Here is an 18172-nt window from a genome sequence, read left to right as displayed (position 1 = left end):
GGGAGCGTCTGAAGTCACCAGCAGGTGTAAAACTCCCCAAAAACACAACCCTGGGATTCATTTAGTTCCCTCTGTCTGAAAGTTCCTCATTGAACGAGCCGATCAGAAGTTAGTGCTCCTTAAGCTGACTCCGCCTCCTCTGCTAAGCCCCGCCCACTCCCAGCCACCTGCTCTGCTTGTTTTATTTTTCTGCTGGTGTTTGCTGCCCCCTGCTGGCAGAAAGCAGAATCACATGTAGTGAAAACAAAGTATTTAAAGGCAACTTTTATTTAATTGATTGGCAAATGCTCTGAATAAGTTGCAGCAACTCATCTCTGTACATCCAAACAGTGAAAGCTTAAAGAAAAACACACTCGGCTCGATTATATGATCGTTTATACGCAGTTTTTTTTGTTTTACACACACTTGACTTCAGTTTTTTGGTTCGGGACACATCTAAAAAGACTTTCAATTAAAACAATACAGTTATGTCCATAGCGTAAAATCAACATACATTTTTATATATTTATGTAAAAAAGAAGAAATCGGAACATGCAAGGTCTGTAGTGCAGGACAACATTTGTCTCTAAATTGTTAAAGAAAGGCGAGCAGATAGAAAACAAGAAAAGTTACAGTTACAGTCGTTTCTAATTAAAACAACCAGGAAACTCTTTAATTCGTCTTAAATCATGTGCAAAAGAAGCTCAGTTCCTACGCTAAATACATTTTATTATGTCTGATGCTACCGTGGTAACCAGGAGGCGCCCTCTGACCTCAGATGGATCTGTGCCAGCTGCCCCCCCCCCGCTCTGAACCATCAGCCTGACACTCGCTCTCATGCTTCAGTCTCAGATGCCTAAAATCCACCAGACCCAACCAGCTTCGCCTGATTGGTTGTTTAATGTAAAGTGGGCGTGGCGAGCTGTGATAGATTAGTGCTTCCAGGGAGGGGGGGTGACAGGATGGCGTGAGGCGGGAATATTGCACACGTTACGCTGCTGTGAATAAGCCGTGACCGGATGGCGTGAATTTGAGCCCAACTGTTGAGCTTCAGGAAAAGCGACGAAAACAAACGACCAAACAAACTAAACTACAGCAAAAACAGACGAGTTAAGAAACCAAAGCGAGTACCGATCAGTCTGCGTCAGCCGTGCTCCAATTACATCCTGACCGGCTTCCCAGGGACCGCCGCCAGCTCCTCGCAAACAAGCGGCGGGCGGCGGTTACAGACATCTTCCAGTTTCAGGGAGAACCCGTGGAGTCTGAGCAGCGAGTGTTTTATGTACTGACCGAGGTGGCTGCCTCCCCCTGGCACCTGAAGATGTCCCGCCCCCTCTGCTCCTCCGCCCGGCAACTGAAGATGTCCCGCCCCCTCTGCTCCTCCGCCCGGCAACTGAAGATGTCCCGCCCCCTCTGCTCCTCCCCCCCGGCACCTGAAGATGTCCCGCCCCCTCTGCTCCTCCGCCCGGCAACTGAAGATGTCCCGCCCCCTCTGCTCCTCCGCCCGGCAACTGAAGATGTCCCGCCCCCTCTGCTCCTCCCCCCGGCAACTGAAGATGTCCCGCCCCCTCTGCTCCTCCCCCTGGCACCTGAAGATGTCCCACCCCCTCTGCTCCTCCGCCCGGCAACTGAAGATGTCCCGCCCCCTCTGCTCCTCCCCCCGGCACCTGAAGATGTCCCGCCCCCTCTGCTCCTCCCCCCGGCACCTGAAGATGTCCCGCCCCCTCTGCTCCCCCCCGGCACCTGAAGATGTCCCACCCCTCTGTCCGTCCCCCTGGCAACTGAAGATGTCCCGCCCCCTCTGTTCGTTCCGCCCCCTCTGCTCCTCCCCCCGGCACCTGAAGATGTCCCGCCCCCCTTGTTCCTCCCCCCGGCACCTGAAGATGTCCCGCCCCCTTGTTCCTCCCTAGCAGCCGAAGGTCTCCTGCGAGGCGTAGACCATGTAGAGGAAGCCGTCCTCGTCCCTCTCCTGCTCGTAGATCTCAGAGATGGGGGTGGAAACTGACACCATGCTGTGCTGGTTGACCAGCAGGAAGAAGGCCTGGGTGGGGTTCAGCTGCAGTCGGCGCCTGCAGGTGGGGGGGTAAGGAGAAGAGAAGCTGCTGAGTGGTCAGTGACGGTTCATACTTTAAGAGTCTTGAGGGATGGAATTCAGGAGGAACTGTGGTTCTGCTTCAGGTCACTGGTTCGATCCCCAAACTCCCCGCCTGCACATCCAGGCTCATGTCCAGTGATTAGTAAATTAATGCAGTGGAGCACTTTCTACGGCTGTTAACATCCATCCATCCATCATCTGCCGCTTATCCGGGGGTCGGGTCGCGGGGGCAGCAGCTTGAGCAGAGAAACCCAGGCCTCTCTGTCCCCGGCCACTTCCTCCAGCTCTTCCGGGGAGACCCCGAGGCGTTCCCAGGCCAGCCGAGAGACATAGTCTCTCCAACATGTCCTGGGTCTTCCCCGGGTCTCCTCCCAGTGGGACGGGCCCGGAACACCTCCCCAGGGAGGCGTCCAGGGGGCATCCTAACCAGATGCCACCTCATCTGGCTCCTCTCAATGCGGAGGAGCAGCAGTTCTACTCCGAGCCCCTCCCGGATGACTGAGCTTCTCACCCTGTCTCTAAGGGAGGCCCAGACACCCTGCGGAGGAAACCCATTTCGGCCGCTTGTATTCGCGATCTCGTTCTTTCGGTCACTACCCACAGCTCGGGACCACAGGTGAGGATGGGAACGTAGATTGACCAGTAAATAGAGAGCTTCGCCTTCTGGCTCAGCTCCTTCTTCACATTGACGGGTCGGTGCAGCAACACTGCAGACGCCGCACCGATCCGCTCCATTCGTCCCTCACTGTGAACAAGACCCGAGATACTTGAACTCCTTCACTTGGGGAAGGATCTCATTCCCGACCCGGAGAGAGCATTCCATCCTCTTCTGGCTGAGAACCATAGTCTCGGATTTGGAGGCGCTGATTCTCATCCCAGCCACTTCACACTCGGCTGCGAATCACTCCAGTGAGAGCTGAAGGTCACGGCCTGACGACGCTAACAGAACCACATCATCTGCAAAAAGCAGAGACCCGATTCTGAGGTCGCCAAATCGGACACCCTCAACGCCCTGGCTGCACCTAGAAATTCTGTCCATAAAAGTTAGGAACAGAATCGGTGACAAAGGGCAGCCCTGACGGAGTCCAACCTTCACCGGAAACGTATCCGACTTGACTTACTGCCGGCAATGCGGACCAAACTCTGGCACCGGTCATACAGAGACCAAAGGGCCCCTACCAAGGGGTCCGGCACTCCATATTCCCAGAGCACCCCCCACAGGACTCCACGAGGGACACGGTCGAACGCTTTCTCCAAGTCCACAAAACACATGTAGACTGATTGGGCGAACTCCCATGCACCCTCCAGGATCCTGCCGAGGGTATAGAGCTGGTCCACTGTTCCACGGCCAGAACAAAAACCACACTGCACCTCCTGAATCCGAGGCTCGATTATCCGACGGATCCTCCCCTCCAGTACCCCCGAATAGACCTTACCAGGGAGGCTGAGGAGTGTGATACCCCTATAGTTGGAACACACCCTCTGGTCCCCCTTTTTAAAGAGGGGGACCACCACCCCAATCTGCCAGTCCACGCGATGCTGCAGAGGCATGTCAGCCAAGACAGCCCTACAACATCCAGAGCCCTGAGAAACTCAGGACGGACCTCATCCACCCCCGGGGCCTTGCCACCGAGGAGCTTTTTGACCACCTCGGCAACCTCAGCCCCAGAAATGGGAGGCCCCGTCTCCGAGATCTCCGACTCTGCCTCTTCCGAGCACGTGTTGGTAGGATTGAGGAGTTCCTCGAAGTATTCCCCCCACCGACTCACAACGTCCCTAGTTGAGGTCAGCAAAGCCCCGTCCCCACTGTAAACAGTGTTGACTGTGAGCCGCTTCCCCCCCCGAGACGCCGGATGGTGGACCAGAATCTCTTCGAGGCCGTCCGGAAATCGTTCTCCATGGTCTCACCGAACTCCTCTCAGGCCCGAGTTTTTGCCTCAGCAACCACCGAAGCCGCAGCCTGTCTGGCCTGCCGGTACCTATCAGCTGCTTCCAGGGTCCCACTGGCCAAAAAGGCCCGATAGGACTCCTTCTTCAGCTTGACGGCTTCCCTCACCACTGGTGTCCACCAGCAGGTTCGAGGGTTGCCGCCACGACAGGCACCGACCACCTTACGGCCACAACTCCGATCAGCTGCCTCGGCAATGGAGTCACGGAACATGGCCCATTCGGGCTCAATGTCCCCCACCTACCCCGGGATATGGTTGAAGCTCTGCCGGAGGTGGGAGTTAAAGCTCCTTCTGACGGGGGATTCTGACAAACGCTCCCAGGAGACCCTCACAATACGTTTGGGCCTGCCAGGTCTGATCGGCATCCTCCCCCACCAGCGGAGCCAACTCACCACCAGGTGGTGATCAGTTGACAGCTCCGCCCCTCTCTTCACCCGAGTGTCCAGGACATACGGCCGCAAGTCCGATGATAAAACCACAAAGTCGATCATCGAACTGCGGCCGAGGGTGTCCTGGTGCCAAGTGCACATATGGACACCCTTATGCCTGAACATGGTGTTCGTTATGGACAGTCTATGACTGGCACAGAAGTCCAACAACATAACACCACTCTGATTCAGATCGGGGGGGCCGTTCCTCCCAATCACACCTGGGTCTCACTGTCATTGCCCACGTGAGCATTGAAGTCCCCCAGCAGAACGAGGGAGTCTCCGGTAGGAGCATTCTCCAGTGCCTCCCCCAGAGACTCCAAAAAGGGTGGGTACTCTGAACTGCTGTTTGGTGCATAGGCACCGGCTGTTAACAGACCTCAGAAAACTGTTTTAAAGAAGAATCTGTCACCTTAAAGATGAGCCCAAACTAAACCTCTGGTCTGCTTCTCTCACTTTTATATTTGCCTGCTCAGCCTTTAAGGTCCATAACAACCAGCGGCTGAATCACGGCCACAGATTGTGGTTTAATAAATGTCTTTATGCTGAGGCTGGGTCTCAGGAAGCTGCCAAACACACGCACAGTCACATGGTTTATAAAAACAGATGCTGCCAGCTTCAAACAAACAGCTTTAACTTTACCCGTTTACCTGAGAGAAGCTTCTGCTCTTAAATTTGTGCTGAGATCACAAAAACAAAACCACAAAGGATCGGTCCAATCAGTGTCCGTCTGACAGCTGTGGGCGGGTTCGGGTGTCATGGCGACGCCACTTTACTGACTAGCTCTTGTCGTCTTTCTTGATCTGATTGGCTGAAGTTCAGCTCAGCTTTTTCCAAACAGGATGTTCCGGATGGTTCTGGTCGGGTTCGGTTTGAGTTAAACCCAAGTGTGTTTGACGCCTTCACCCTAAGCACTAATATTACAAAAGTCCAACAAAAGCTCTTCCTCTGAGGAGATGATCTTGGATGATTTAATCAGTTCAGAGCTGAACAAACCACATTATTACAGTATTTCTGTACGTCTGACTCACTGAGCTTTAGGAGGCGTTTGTTTACCTGATGATCTTTACCAGCTCGCTCATGTTCACATGGTCCGGTACCAGAAACTTGGTCTTGTCCAAAACGGGCAGCTGTTTCTCTCCCTTATACCTCTCAATGATCACCTGCAGACACAAAGGTTTAAAACTGAAGCTCTGTTGCAGTTTATTACAGCACATAACCCTGGGTCAAAGGTCAAAGAAGGTTTAGGAACATTAAGTCCACTGAAGTGCGTCTCCCCCCCAATAGTCCTTCAACAAAGTGGTGATCAGAGCAGTTTGACCAGTTCAGTTCATAAAGTCCAATCTTTTCATCGTACAGGTTTCTATGTTGTTCTGGGACTCGGTTTGTGTCTCAGGAGTTGGTGATATAAATATATATGTTTATGTTTTTATGCATTTATCAGACGCTTTTATCCAAAGCGACTTACAGGGAGGCAGTCAGGTAAGGGGGTCTTGCCTAAGGACCCCTACTGGAGGTAGAACCTTTCATGCAGGGGATTTGAACCCAGGTCTCCCACATGGAAGGTGGCAATCATACCACTACACTATCCAGCTGAGATCCACCGGATCCTCAGGAGGAATAATCCAGGGAAATCTGCCGGTCCTGACCAGATACCCGGCTGCGCTCAAGGAGTGTTCAGAGCAACTGACGCATGTCCTTAAAGACAGATTCAGCGCCTCCCTGCACCAAGCTGCTGCACCAAGCTGCTGCAAAGCCTCAGCAGCTTCGGTTCCTAAAGAACCCAAAGTAACAACGAGGGACGCACCGATCCCATAGTTGGATCGGATATCGGTCCCGAGATTGATAAAATATATGGATCGATTATCAGAAAGTAGAGCCGATCCATTTTTTTTCTTATTTAATTTTTTCTAACGTTGCGATGCTATTTACATTTTACACTTTTCATTCAAATAAGCTAACGTAGCTGCCTCAGAGGGTTATTTTCATCCATGAGACCTACATTTATCTTCCAAAATGAAGCTTCCAGCCCGCGTTTAATCTCCAAAAAGCTGCAGGTAAATTAATCGGCTCGTGTTCTTCTATGACGGAGAGGTTTTGACGGCAGATCCCCTCTGCAGACCCGGCTGGCTGCAAACAAGCATTATTTGGATAAACTGGCAGCACAACGGGGGAATAAACGGCTACTTTCTCACACGAAAAAGCTTTAAAAGTTGATGTTACCGGCGCTATAGCGTGATTTAAAACAGAGTTACGGCGGTTTCAAGCGAGCTACAGTTCACTTCCTGTTTATAAAATAAAAGTACAAATTCAATCCTTTTTGTATAATAACAGAAAACGTTTTATTTTTGTGCATTACTCACTACGGCTGGCTTGGCCAGCAAAAACTCTTAGATCAAACCCTTTTTCAGAAAGCCAGGCAAATATTTAAGTCAAACCTGAAACCTTCCACATAGTGAGGTGTACAGTTTGTCAATTCAACGATGGAATCGGGTATCGACCGATATGCAAAACCCAGATATCAGAATCGGAATCAAAAAAGCTGTATCGGTGCATCCCGAGTAAGGACTTTGGATGACTATCGCCCAGAAGCCTCGCACCCATAATGCCTCGAAAGGCTGGTCAAAGGTCACCTCCATTTCACCCCCTTCACTCGACCCAATTCAATGTGCAAAAACTCGCCCCATTTACATTAATACCTGTAGTTTGATATTTCAAATTTTTGATAACAGATTATTAGATTTGGTTGTGGAGTTCCTCTAAAAAATGGGCTTTAATAGACTATCAAAGGAATTGTCCGAATGTCACCATTCAGACACAAAGAAAATTATTTCTGTACGTAATTCAGTGCAGGATGGAGGCTGAGGACAGGACCGGTTCCTGTTAAAGGTTCCCGTTAAAGGTTCCCGTTAAAGGTTCCCGTTAAAGGTTCCCATTAAAGGTTCCCGTTAAAAGTTCCCGTTAAAGGTTCCCGTTAAAAGTTCCCGTTAAAGGTTCCCGTTAAAGGTTCCCGTTAAAGGTTCCCGTTAAAGGTTCCCGTTAAAGGTTCCCGTTAAAGGTTCCTGTTAAAAGTTCCCGTTAAAAGTTCCTGTTAAAGGTTCCCGTTAAAGGTTCCTGTGAAAGGTTCCTGTCAAAAGTTCCCGTTAAAGGTTCCTGTGGGCGACACTCAGCTTAAATGTGGTTAACTCATTAAATAATAAGTGAATTCTTTAATTCTATTAATGGTGGGGACAGATTAATAAAACCAAACCATCAGACAGCAGTTTGGTGCTGGAGATTCTTCACTTTTTAAAAAAGATCCCAAACAAATAGAGATTTGGGGGTAAAGGTGCAGAAAGGAGGCTGAGGGAGTGTGAGATGAGATCTTACAGGGATCTTGTTTGGGTGCTGCTCACGGATCTGCTGGACCTCTTTGCACCGGTCGGCTGTGGACAAACACACACAGGTTGGTAAATGGCAGCTTTGTTCATTAATCAATATGTTTAGTCTATAATATGCCAGAAATCACAAAAATATATGGAAATGATTGAATCTTTATGTTATGTGACCAAACACAACCCATAAAATATGATTATTCAGTTATTAGCTGCAGTTAACTGCTTCATTAGAAAACAAACTGGCTGTTTGTCGTGTGAACAGTAGAAATATAGATCAGGATTCAGCTTTAATAAACATTCAAATCTATCAATCAATCAACTTTCCTTTATAGAGCACATTTAAAAACCAAAGTGCTTTACACTGAGACATAAAATAGGTTTAAATCTGATTGATTTGATCCTTTAAAGGAAAAAAAAACATTTGAGAGTTAAAACTTGTAAATGGCTGAATCTGCTCTTATATTTAACACGTGGCTTCAGGAATTAGGCTTAAAAGGTCAAAGTCCTGATAAAGTGCATGAGGTGTGCACGTTTTAAGGTTTCTCTTTTTAAAAACAGAATAAAATACATAATCAGCTCCATAAGCACTTGTTTAAAGACTGTGATAATAACCCCGAGCCCTAACTATAATAAAGAGAGTTTATAAGGAGGGTTTATAAAGAGGGTTTATAAGGAGGGTTTATAAGGAGGGTTTATAAGGAGGGTTTATAAGGAGGGTTTATAAAGAGAGTTTATAAAGAGGGTTTATAAAGAGGGTTTATAAGGAGGGTTTATAAAGAGGGTTTATAAGGAGGGTTTATAAGGAGGGTTTATAAAGAGGGTTTATAAAGAGAGTTTATAAAGAGGGTTTATAAAGAGAGTTTATAAAGAGGGTTTATAAAGAGGGTTTATAAAGAGGGTTTATAAGGAGGGTTTATAAGGAGGGTTTATAAGGAGAGTTTATAAAGAGGGTTTATAAAGAGGGTTTATAAGGAGGGTTTATAAAGAGGGTTTATAAGGAGGGTTTATAAGGAGGGTTTATAAAGAGGGTTTATAAAGAGGGTTTATAAAGAGGGTTTATAAAGAGGGTTTATAAAGAGGGTTTATAAGGAGGGTTTATAAGGAGGGTTTATAAGGAGGGTTTATAAGGAGGGTTTATAAGGAGGGTTTATAAAGAGGGTTTATAAGGAGGGTTTATAAGGAGGGTTTATAAGGAGGGTTTATAAGGAGAGTTTATAAAGAGGGTTTATAAAGAGGGTTTATAAGGAGGGTTTATAAAGAGGGTTTATAAGGAGGGTTTATAAGGAGGGTTTATAAAGAGGGTTTATAAAGAGGGTTTATAAGGAGGGTTTATAAGGAGGGTTTATAAGGAGGGTTTATAAAGAGGGTTTATAAGGAGGGTTTATAAGGAGGGTTTATAAGGAGGGTTTATAAGGAGGGTTTATAAAGAGGGTTTATAAAGAGGGTTTATAAAGAGGGTTTATAAAGAGGGTTTATAAAGAGGGTTTATAAAGAGGGTTTATAAAGAGGGTTTATAAAGAGGGTTTATAAGGAGGGTTTATAAGGAGGGTTTATAAGGAGAGTTTATAAAGAGGGTTTATAAAGAGGGTTTATAAGGAGGGTTTATAAAGAGGGTTTATAAGGAGGGTTTATAAAGAGGGTTTATAAAGAGGGTTTATAAGGAGGGTTTATAAGGAGGGTTTATAAGGAGGGTTTATAAGGAGGGTTTATAAGGAGGGTTTATAAGGAGGGTTTATAAGGAGGGTTTATAAGGAGAGTTTATAAAGAGGGTTTATAAAGAGGGTTTATAAGGAGGGTTTATAAAGAGGGTTTATAAGGAGGGTTTATAAGGAGGGTTTATAAAGAGGGTTTATAAAGAGGGTTTATAAAGAGGGTTTATAAAGAGGGTTTATAAGGAGGGTTTATAAGGAGAGTTTATAAAGAGGGTTTATAAAGAGGGTTTATAAGGAGGGTTTATGAAGAGAGTTTATAAGGAGGGTTTATAAAGAGGGTTTATAAAGAGGGTTTATAAGGAGGGTTTATAAGGAGGGTTTATAAAGAGGGTTTATAAAGAGGGTTTATAAGGAGGGTTTATAAAGAGGGTTTATAAGGAGGGTTTATAAAGAGGGTTTATAAGGAGGGTTTATAAGGAGGGTTTATAAAGAGGGTTTATAAGGAGGGTTTATAAGGAGGGTTTATAAAGAGGGTTTATAAAGAGGGTTTATAAGGAGGGTTTATAAAGAGGGTTTATAAGGAGGGTTTATAAGGAGGGTTTATAAAGAGGGTTTATAAGGAGGGTTTATAAAGAGGGTTTATAAGGAGGGTTTATAAGGAGGGTTTATAAAGAGGGTTTATAAAGAGGGTTTATAAGGAGGGTTTATAAAGAGGGTTTATAAAGAGGGTTTATAAAGAGGGTTTATAAGGAGGGTTTATAAGGAGGGTTTATAAGGAGGGTTTATAAGGAGGGTTTATAAGGAGGGTTTATAAGGAGGGTTTATAAGGAGAGTTTATAAGGAGGGTTTATAAGGAGGGTTTATAAAGAGGGTTTATAAAGAGGGTTTATAAAGAGGGTTTATAAGGAGGGTTTATAAGGAGGGTTTATAAGGAGGGTTTATAAGGAGGGTTTATAAGGAGGGTTTATAAAGAGGGTTTATAAAGAGGGTTTATAAAGAGGGTTTATAAGGAGGGTTTATAAGGAGGGTTTATAAGGAGGGTTTATAAGGAGGGTTTATAAGGAGGGTTTATAAGGAGGGTTTATAAGGAGAGTTTATAAAGAGGGTTTATAAAGAGGGTTTATAAGGAGGGTTTATAAAGAGGGTTTATAAGGAGGGTTTATAAGGAGGGTTTATAAAGAGAGTTTATAAGGAGGGTTTATAAGGAGGGTTTATAAAGAGGGTTTATAAAGAGGGTTTATAAGGAGGGTTTATGAAGAGAGTTTATAAGGAGGGTTTATAAAGAGGGTTTATAAAGAGGGTTTATAAGGAGGGTTTATAAGGAGGGTTTATAAAGAGGGTTTATAAAGAGGGTTTATAAGGAGGGTTTATAAAGAGGGTTTATAAGGAGGGTTTATGAAGAGAGTTTATAAGGAGGGTTTATAAAGAGGGTTTATAAAGAGGGTTTATAAGGAGGGTTTATAAGGAGGGTTTATAAAGAGGGTTTATAAAGAGGGTTTATAAGGAGGGTTTATAAAGAGGGTTTATAAGGAGGGTTTATAAAGAGGGTTTATAAGGAGGGTTTATAAGGAGGGTTTATAAAGAGGGTTTATAAGGAGGGTTTATAAAGAGGGTTTATAAGGAGGGTTTATAAGGAGGGTTTATAAAGAGGGTTTATAAGGAGGGTTTATAAAGAGGGTTTATAAAGAGGGTTTATAAAGAGGGTTTATAAGGAGGGTTTATAAGGAATACATGAACACAACATAAGCGGTGTTCTGTCCGCCTCTGGCCTCCTTCATTACTCTGTGGGAACATTATGCAACGGACAGACTCCGGACTCCTCCCTGCCCACAGGCCCGTCTTCTGGCATCAGATTACAACATAAATCAGTGAACACGTGTGCTGGGATAATGTGTCAGCACATGTTGTTTTTCCTTCACTGCTTCCCTCCACAGACCGGACCGCTGATCCAGCTGCAGAAAAGCGGCCCTGGAGGCTCCAGCCTAATGTGACACTGACCCAGATGGCCTTTAACAGCAGCTTTAACGTTAACCTACATTCTGCCAACGCGATATTTTACATAAAAACACACGAGTTTACAGCTCGTTTGTCATCCCTCATGTTTAACATTAATACACTTCATGTAAAGCTTCTTAGTGCTGTTAAAGCCGAGTTGTGAGTAGCTGCCAGAAGCGGCTCCAACAACACCTCAGACCGACGGACAGCATCGAACTGCACTTGTCAACAGACGGGCTGAGCTAAGCGGCTAAGCTAAGCGGCTAACAGGCCGGCTACAGCTATCCGCTCTGCGGCTCTTCTCCACCCCGTCATGTCGGCGGGTCTCTTACCGAAAGTCCTCCTCTGTTTGAAGGGTCTGTCGGACGGCATCTCTGTCGCAGTTATTTCACAGCTGGCGGGAAGCGGCTCTGCTCGGTCCCCTCTGCTCTCTGCGGACAGTCTGAAGCTCGGCGGCTCCGGACAAACAAAGCCAGTGCGCTGGAGCTCTGACGTCATCCGCTCCATTTAAAGGGGCCGTTCACCGTTTTTACTGTCAGCGTGCAGCGCGTGAACCACTTTTCTTTCAAAATATTCAATATTTCAGCTCGCTTTCACTGTTTTTATTGTAACTACCAACAGAACCTTTCGAATTCAAGTGAATGTAGATATATTTGGGTTTTGAGCTTTACTTTAGAGAAGTATAAAATAATGTTTCACTTACTTTTATCTATGAAATATTCAGATGTTATTCACAATCATAGCGACTGTTTATATTCCTAAAAACTATTGTTTTATCCTTCCAAGTGACAAAATTAACTTTCATTACGAATATTTTTGAGTGATAACTATCAGAATATTTTGTTTTGTTTGTCTTGAATTGAATATTGATCATCAGATAAAACATATTTAAACGGAAGAAGTTTACGTTGGAGAAATGTATGTTTGATGAAACCTTTAAGTGTAAAACTTTATCATTATCAACATGCAGTTCTAACTGTGCTACCTGCATTATTTTTCTGTATATGTGTGAATGTATTTTTGCATGCGTGTGTAATATTTGTAATAAATGTTTGTCTCGGTCTGTGAATCAAACCTTCTGCTTATATAACTGAGTATTTGACAGTATTTCCTTATAATTCATCTTTTTATAACCATAAGTTTACATCACCAGTTTCACTCAAAGAGTTGCAACAATTAGAATGAATATTTTACTCAGAATTTCTCTTTTTCACGAACCTTCCTGGTTCAAATCTTTTGATTCTGTCACTGCAAAATTTTACTGGAAAAATCAAACGCACCAAAAGCACCGATCAGCTCCAACATATTCATTAATGGATCCACCCTGATCACTGATGAAATCTGAACAGAACAGGAACAAACTTCAAGCATAGACCTCAGTACCAAAGACCCTTCAAACCCAGTTCCACTGCCCACCATAACCCAGAGCTCCAGCTCTGACGGCCCGCTGGGCCTGAAACACGCAAACATGCAACAGGAAACATGCAACAGGAAACATGCAACAGGAAACACGCAACAGGAAACACGCAACAGGAAACACGCAACAGGAAACATGCAAACATGCAACATGCAAACATGCAACAGGAAACACGCAACAGGAAACATGCAATAGTAAACACGCAACAGGAAACATGCAAACATGCAACATGCAAACATGCAACAGGAAACACGCAACAGGAAACATGCAACAGGAAACACGCAACAGGAAACACGCAACAGGAAACACGCAATAGTAAACACGCAACAGGAAACATGCAAACATGCAACATGCAAACATGCAACAGGAAACACGCAACAGGAAACATGCAACAGGAAACACGCAACAGGAAACATGCAAACATGCAACATGCAAACACGCAACAGGAAACATGCAACAGGAAACACGCAACAGGAAACATGCAACAGGAAACACGCAACATGCAACAGGAAACACGCAACAGGAAACATGCAAACATGCAACATGCAAACATGCAACAGGAAACATGCAACATGAAACACGCAACAGGAAACATGTAACAGGAAACACGCAACATGCAACAGGAAACACGCAACAGGAAACATGCAAACATGCAACATGCAAACATGCAACAGGAAACATGCAACATGAAACACGCAACAGGAAACACGCAACAGGAAACATGCAACAGGAAACACGCAACATGCAACAGGAAACACGCAACATGCAACAGGAAACATGCAACAGGAAACACGCAACAGGAAACACGCAACAGGAAACACGCAACAGGAAACATGCAAACATGCAACAGGAAACATGCAACATGAAACACGCAACAGGAAACATGCAACAGGAAACATGCAACAGGAAACATGCAACAGGAAACACGCAACAGGAAACACGCAACAGGAAACACGCAACAGGAAACACGCAACAGGAAACACGCAACAGGAAACATGCAAACATGCAACAGGAAACATGCAACATGAAACACGCAACAGGAAACATGCAACAGGAAACATGCAACAGGAAACACGCAACAGGAAACATGCAACAGGAAACACGCAACATGTAACAGGAAACACGCAACATGCAACAGGAAACACGCAACATGCAACACGGGGTTCAGCGTGTCAGCCGAGGACTCTTCTTCATGTGGGGAACCCAGGATTTGAACCATCAACCTTTCAGTGAGAAGAAGCCGGTTCTTCCTCCCGAACAACACGCATGTACGTGTGCATGAACACATACGTGTGCATGTGTTTGCATGCATGTGCAGTTTGTTCCACACCAAAGACCATTTAAAACATTTTAACTTCTTTTATTTCTTAATGTTACCAATAAAAAGCAGAAAAGTGTCTGTTTGTCCTGCTTAATGATGACAAACTGAATCTTTCTGAAGATTAATAAATAACGGGATGATAAACACGAAGCTTCCTTATCTCCAGGTCTAACTTTACATTTCCTGCTTCAGTCGTCGGTTTCTAAGCAGCTGCTTATAATAAGATGCACAGAAACAGAAAAACCTGATAAACAGAAACATGTCAGACGCTGCAGGAGGAGAACAAGCTGGAATGCAACAAGGAAAAAGGAATCTGTGCAGGAGTTTTATCTGGATGAGCTCATCAGGGAGCGACGGGTTCCGTCACTTCCTTCTCTCGGTTCTTAAAAAGCTTCTGGGACACAGGATCTCTTCATTTTGAAACAACCAAAAACACAATAAACTGTTTAAGAACGAAGAGCCGGTCAGCAGTTCTTCACTTTCACACCGAAGGGTTCTGAATGACGATCAAGAAATAGTCCTTATCTGTGGAGCACAAAGTCAAACACAAAACAAGAACTTTAGCTGTTTCTGACCCTCAGGCATCATTCATTCCTCAGTAATACCTGAAGAACTTTGTGTTAAAGACATAAATGTAACGCATTCAAGTTACAGATCGATCTCTACTTTGAAGCACAGCCCTTTTTCAGGGTGAGAATTAATGTTTTTACAGTGCAAGGAGGGTTCAAACTTTACTTCATATGAGCAGCAAACAGCTCAGATCTCACAGGAATTCAGGTTTATGTTGGAAATGAAAAGAAACTGATCAATGAAGAAGATTTAAAGTCCTTAAAGTCCTTAAAGCAGCTGAAACTAAGAACTAAAAGAACTAAAACTACTTTTTTTAAACAATTCAATTTAATTCCCTTTGAGGTAAAGTCTAATTTAAACTTATTTTCGGTGAAGTCTGTTGGTTTCTTTAGTTGGGAAAATGTTTTAATTCATGTCTATGTATGAATGAACTGGACTGAAGTGCCTTTTTGGCACTTTATAAATGAACAGAATGGAACTGAATCTGTAATTAAAAGTAACTTCATTTGTCAGATTGCTGCTTTTCTTCAACAGATTAATAGAAAGAAACTAATTCATTTTCTTCTGCCACACAAAGGAAGATGAAGTCATTTCAATAAAACCTGCAGATAAACGGATAAGCACTGAAATCTGAGCCCATTCGGACTCACCCGGGGCGATCATGATCTCGTTCTTCTTGGAGCGCACGCGCAGGAAGGTCAGGTCGTTCTGGGGGTCGATGTCGCGCACGGTGCTCCTCGCCTTCATCACCAGCTGGTGGATCAGAGCGGCGTACTGCACCGTGCTCGAGTTGTCCAGAGTCGTCTTGATGGGGATTCCTGAGGAGAAACGTGGGTCCGTTCCCAGATTAAAGGTACAAATAACCAGATTTAAAGTCTTTTTATTGGACTTTTTATGGTGAAACTAACTCTGCTTTGAACAGTGAACTGTGGTTGGAACACAGCAAAAGAAGAGAAATCTATAAAAAAAGAAGAGAAATCTATAAAAAAGAAGAGAAATCTATAAAAAAATAAGAGAAATCTATAAAAAGAAGAGAAATCTATAAAAAAGAAGAGAAATCTATAAAAAAAAAGAAGAGAAATCTATAAAAAGAAGAGAAATCTATAAAAAGAAGAGAAATCTATAAAAAAAGAAGAGAAATCTATAAAAAAAGAAGAGAAATCTATAAAAAAAAAAGAACAGAAATCTATAAAAAAGAAGAGACTGACTGAAGAGCAAAAAATAAAGGAAAAAATACAAAGATTAAAACAATCAGGTCTCTGCTGGATGCTTATAAAAATCTAAAGTAACTCCATCATCAAAGCAGGAGCGAAGGCATCCATCCACCTCAGGGCCGTGGGGGGGGCTGGAGCCTCTCCCAGCTGCTCCTTCACAGCATCCACTCCTCGGGATGATTTAGAGTCAACAGTTGACCAAAGATATATAAATATTAGATCTCTCCTTTGAAGTCTCTGTTAGTGAATGATTTGATCTGTGATCATCATATTGATATATTTTGTTTTACAGAAACCTGGCTGCAGCAGGAGGATCATGTTAGCATTAATGAATCAACTCCCTCTGACTATTTAAATGTTCATGTTCCTCCAACCACAGGCAGAGGAGGAGGAGTGGCAGCTATCTTCAGATCAGGGTTACTAATCAGTCCCAGACCCAGATTAGTTTTAGCTCTTTTGAACCTCTGAACCTTTTCTACTTGTTGTTGTGTGTCAAGGATCAAGAAGATATTTCTGGTCCCTGACAGCTTCTTATTCTCCTATGTTTTAGCTACATTTAAGTCAATTTGATACATTATTTTTTATAGATCTTAATATAATGTACTATTTTAAAATCTCAAAGCATCCCTGACTGAAGGAAAGCTTCAAGTCTTAATCAGTTATTAGAGGAAACCTTCATGGGATCCTGGACTCTTCACGTTAAACCTGCAGGAACAGACCTCAGAGGAATGCGTTGTCTTCATATTACTCATGAAATGTGAAATGTTCAGCAGATGCACAGTGGTGGTTATCTTATCAGCTGATTTAAACGTAAAGAGTTGGTTGAAGCTGGAAAACCAAATGAGGTTTTACCTTCTGAGTTGACAATGATGATTCCCTGGACGCCTTTCTGACTCTGGATTCTCTTCAAAGTTTCCTCCACTTCAGCCTGAGAAACGACGACAGCGAATAAAAACCATGAAATCCAGCAACGAAAATGTCTGAAAGTCCACTCAACATTAAAGTCGACCAGCTCTTAATTCACATTTTAATAAATAACGCGTTATTCTGTTTTCAACTGGCAACGCCCGTTTAGCGTCGCAGCTAGCCACAGTTAGCAACTTATTAAAATGCGTCCGGTACAGAAACATATTTACACCCGTTATTACGTCATTATGAGCACATTAACAAACACATGTTGAACAGCAATTTAGTCTTACCATTTTTACGTTTTTAATGAGAAATCTGTGTCGGAAAGTTCTCTCCAAGCTCCGCCGGACAACGGCTAACAACAGAGTTTTGTTTCCGGGAGAAGAAGAAGACGACTTCCGGGGCAGCTCAGGTGACGTTACGTTCAAGGTCCTGTAAAAAAGATGGGACTTCTTCTTCTTTGAATCCTTTAATAGCAATAAGATTATCATCATCATTGATGTAATAATAAAAGTGATAACCATGATAATAAGTGATGTAACCCCTTTGATAATTAAAAGAAAATCCAGCAGACGTTGTTAGTGTGTGTGCAAAAAGACAATTGGTCATTTTACTATGAAGGCAACACAGCTGTTAAAGGGTTTAAAACAAAGTGGATCCACATTCTGTGGAATTAAGTCTGTTTCAGATCACCAACAAAAATGATATATCAGTAAGTTGTAAAAGCCGTGATTGTGTTGACATCCAAGGAATGATTATTTCCATGGAAACTTGTTCTGCTTTTAGAAACCTGGATACGGTCTCTTCAGGAACACAAAGTACATCCCATCAGGTTCTGCTGTCACTAAGCTGATTCACTTCTTATTATGAAATATGCAAAAATATATTGAAAAAAAACAGCGTAAACAGTCACTTTACCTGGATTGTTTTATTCATAACATATCTTAGGGTGTTCATAACACTTTAAACCAGAGTCAACAGAATCCCATCCACTTTAGTGGTTAAAAGATGAAATCTCAGGATGGATGTTTCTTATGGTGTTTGTCAGATTCCCAAAGGTTAAATAAAATGTTTCATTGCCCTTCTTTATTTGACACTTTTCTTTCCTGTAAACATTTTGTTGTGGAGCAGAAATGTGAAGCAAACGGACAGTTTCAGGGACTCAGTCAGATATCTTTAGTCGTGATCCCTTTAATGAAAACAGGTTTTATCATATAAATCAATAACTGACTTTACATTCTCAGGAGTTTAATAACACAGCAGACA

General features: G+C 43.8%; 2 protein-coding genes across 3 annotated transcripts; both read right to left on the bottom strand.

Annotated features, from left to right (window-relative positions):
• Positions 1-1746: 1746 nt before the first annotated feature.
• Positions 1747-11954, bottom strand: map1lc3a (microtubule-associated protein 1 light chain 3 alpha). 2 transcript variants are annotated; one of them, XM_072381348.1, is made up of 5 exons: positions 11808-11954; positions 7821-7876; positions 5508-5614; positions 1863-2048; positions 1747-1768 (listed from the first exon to the last, which is right to left on the bottom strand). In XM_072381348.1, the coding sequence occupies exons 1-4, from the start codon at positions 11845-11847 to the stop codon at positions 1886-1888; spliced, it is 366 nt and encodes a 121-aa protein (XP_072237449.1). In that variant the 5' UTR covers positions 11848-11954; the 3' UTR covers positions 1747-1768; positions 1863-1885. The 2 variants fall into 2 exon arrangements, with proteins under 2 accessions (XP_072237449.1, XP_072237448.1); XM_072381347.1 differs by lacking the exon at positions 1747-1768 and having other exon boundaries at positions 1833-2048.
• A 2286-nt stretch (positions 11955-14240) lies between these two features.
• dynlrb1 (dynein, light chain, roadblock-type 1) lies at positions 14241-17329 on the bottom strand. Its single transcript, XM_072383064.1, has 4 exons — positions 17197-17329; positions 16850-16925; positions 15434-15601; positions 14241-14738 (listed from the first exon to the last, which is right to left on the bottom strand). The coding sequence occupies exons 1-4, from the start codon at positions 17197-17199 to the stop codon at positions 14695-14697; spliced, it is 291 nt and encodes a 96-aa protein (XP_072239165.1). The 5' UTR covers positions 17200-17329; the 3' UTR covers positions 14241-14694.
• Positions 17330-18172: the final 843 nt, after the last annotated feature.

This window comes from Leuresthes tenuis, unplaced genomic scaffold (genome assembly GCF_036924035.1).
Source record: "Leuresthes tenuis unplaced genomic scaffold, fLeuTen1.0.hap1 SCAF_3, whole genome shotgun sequence".
NCBI lineage: Eukaryota > Metazoa > Chordata > Actinopteri > Atheriniformes > Atherinopsidae > Leuresthes > Leuresthes tenuis.
This window is presented reverse-complemented; position numbering and strand designations above follow the sequence as displayed.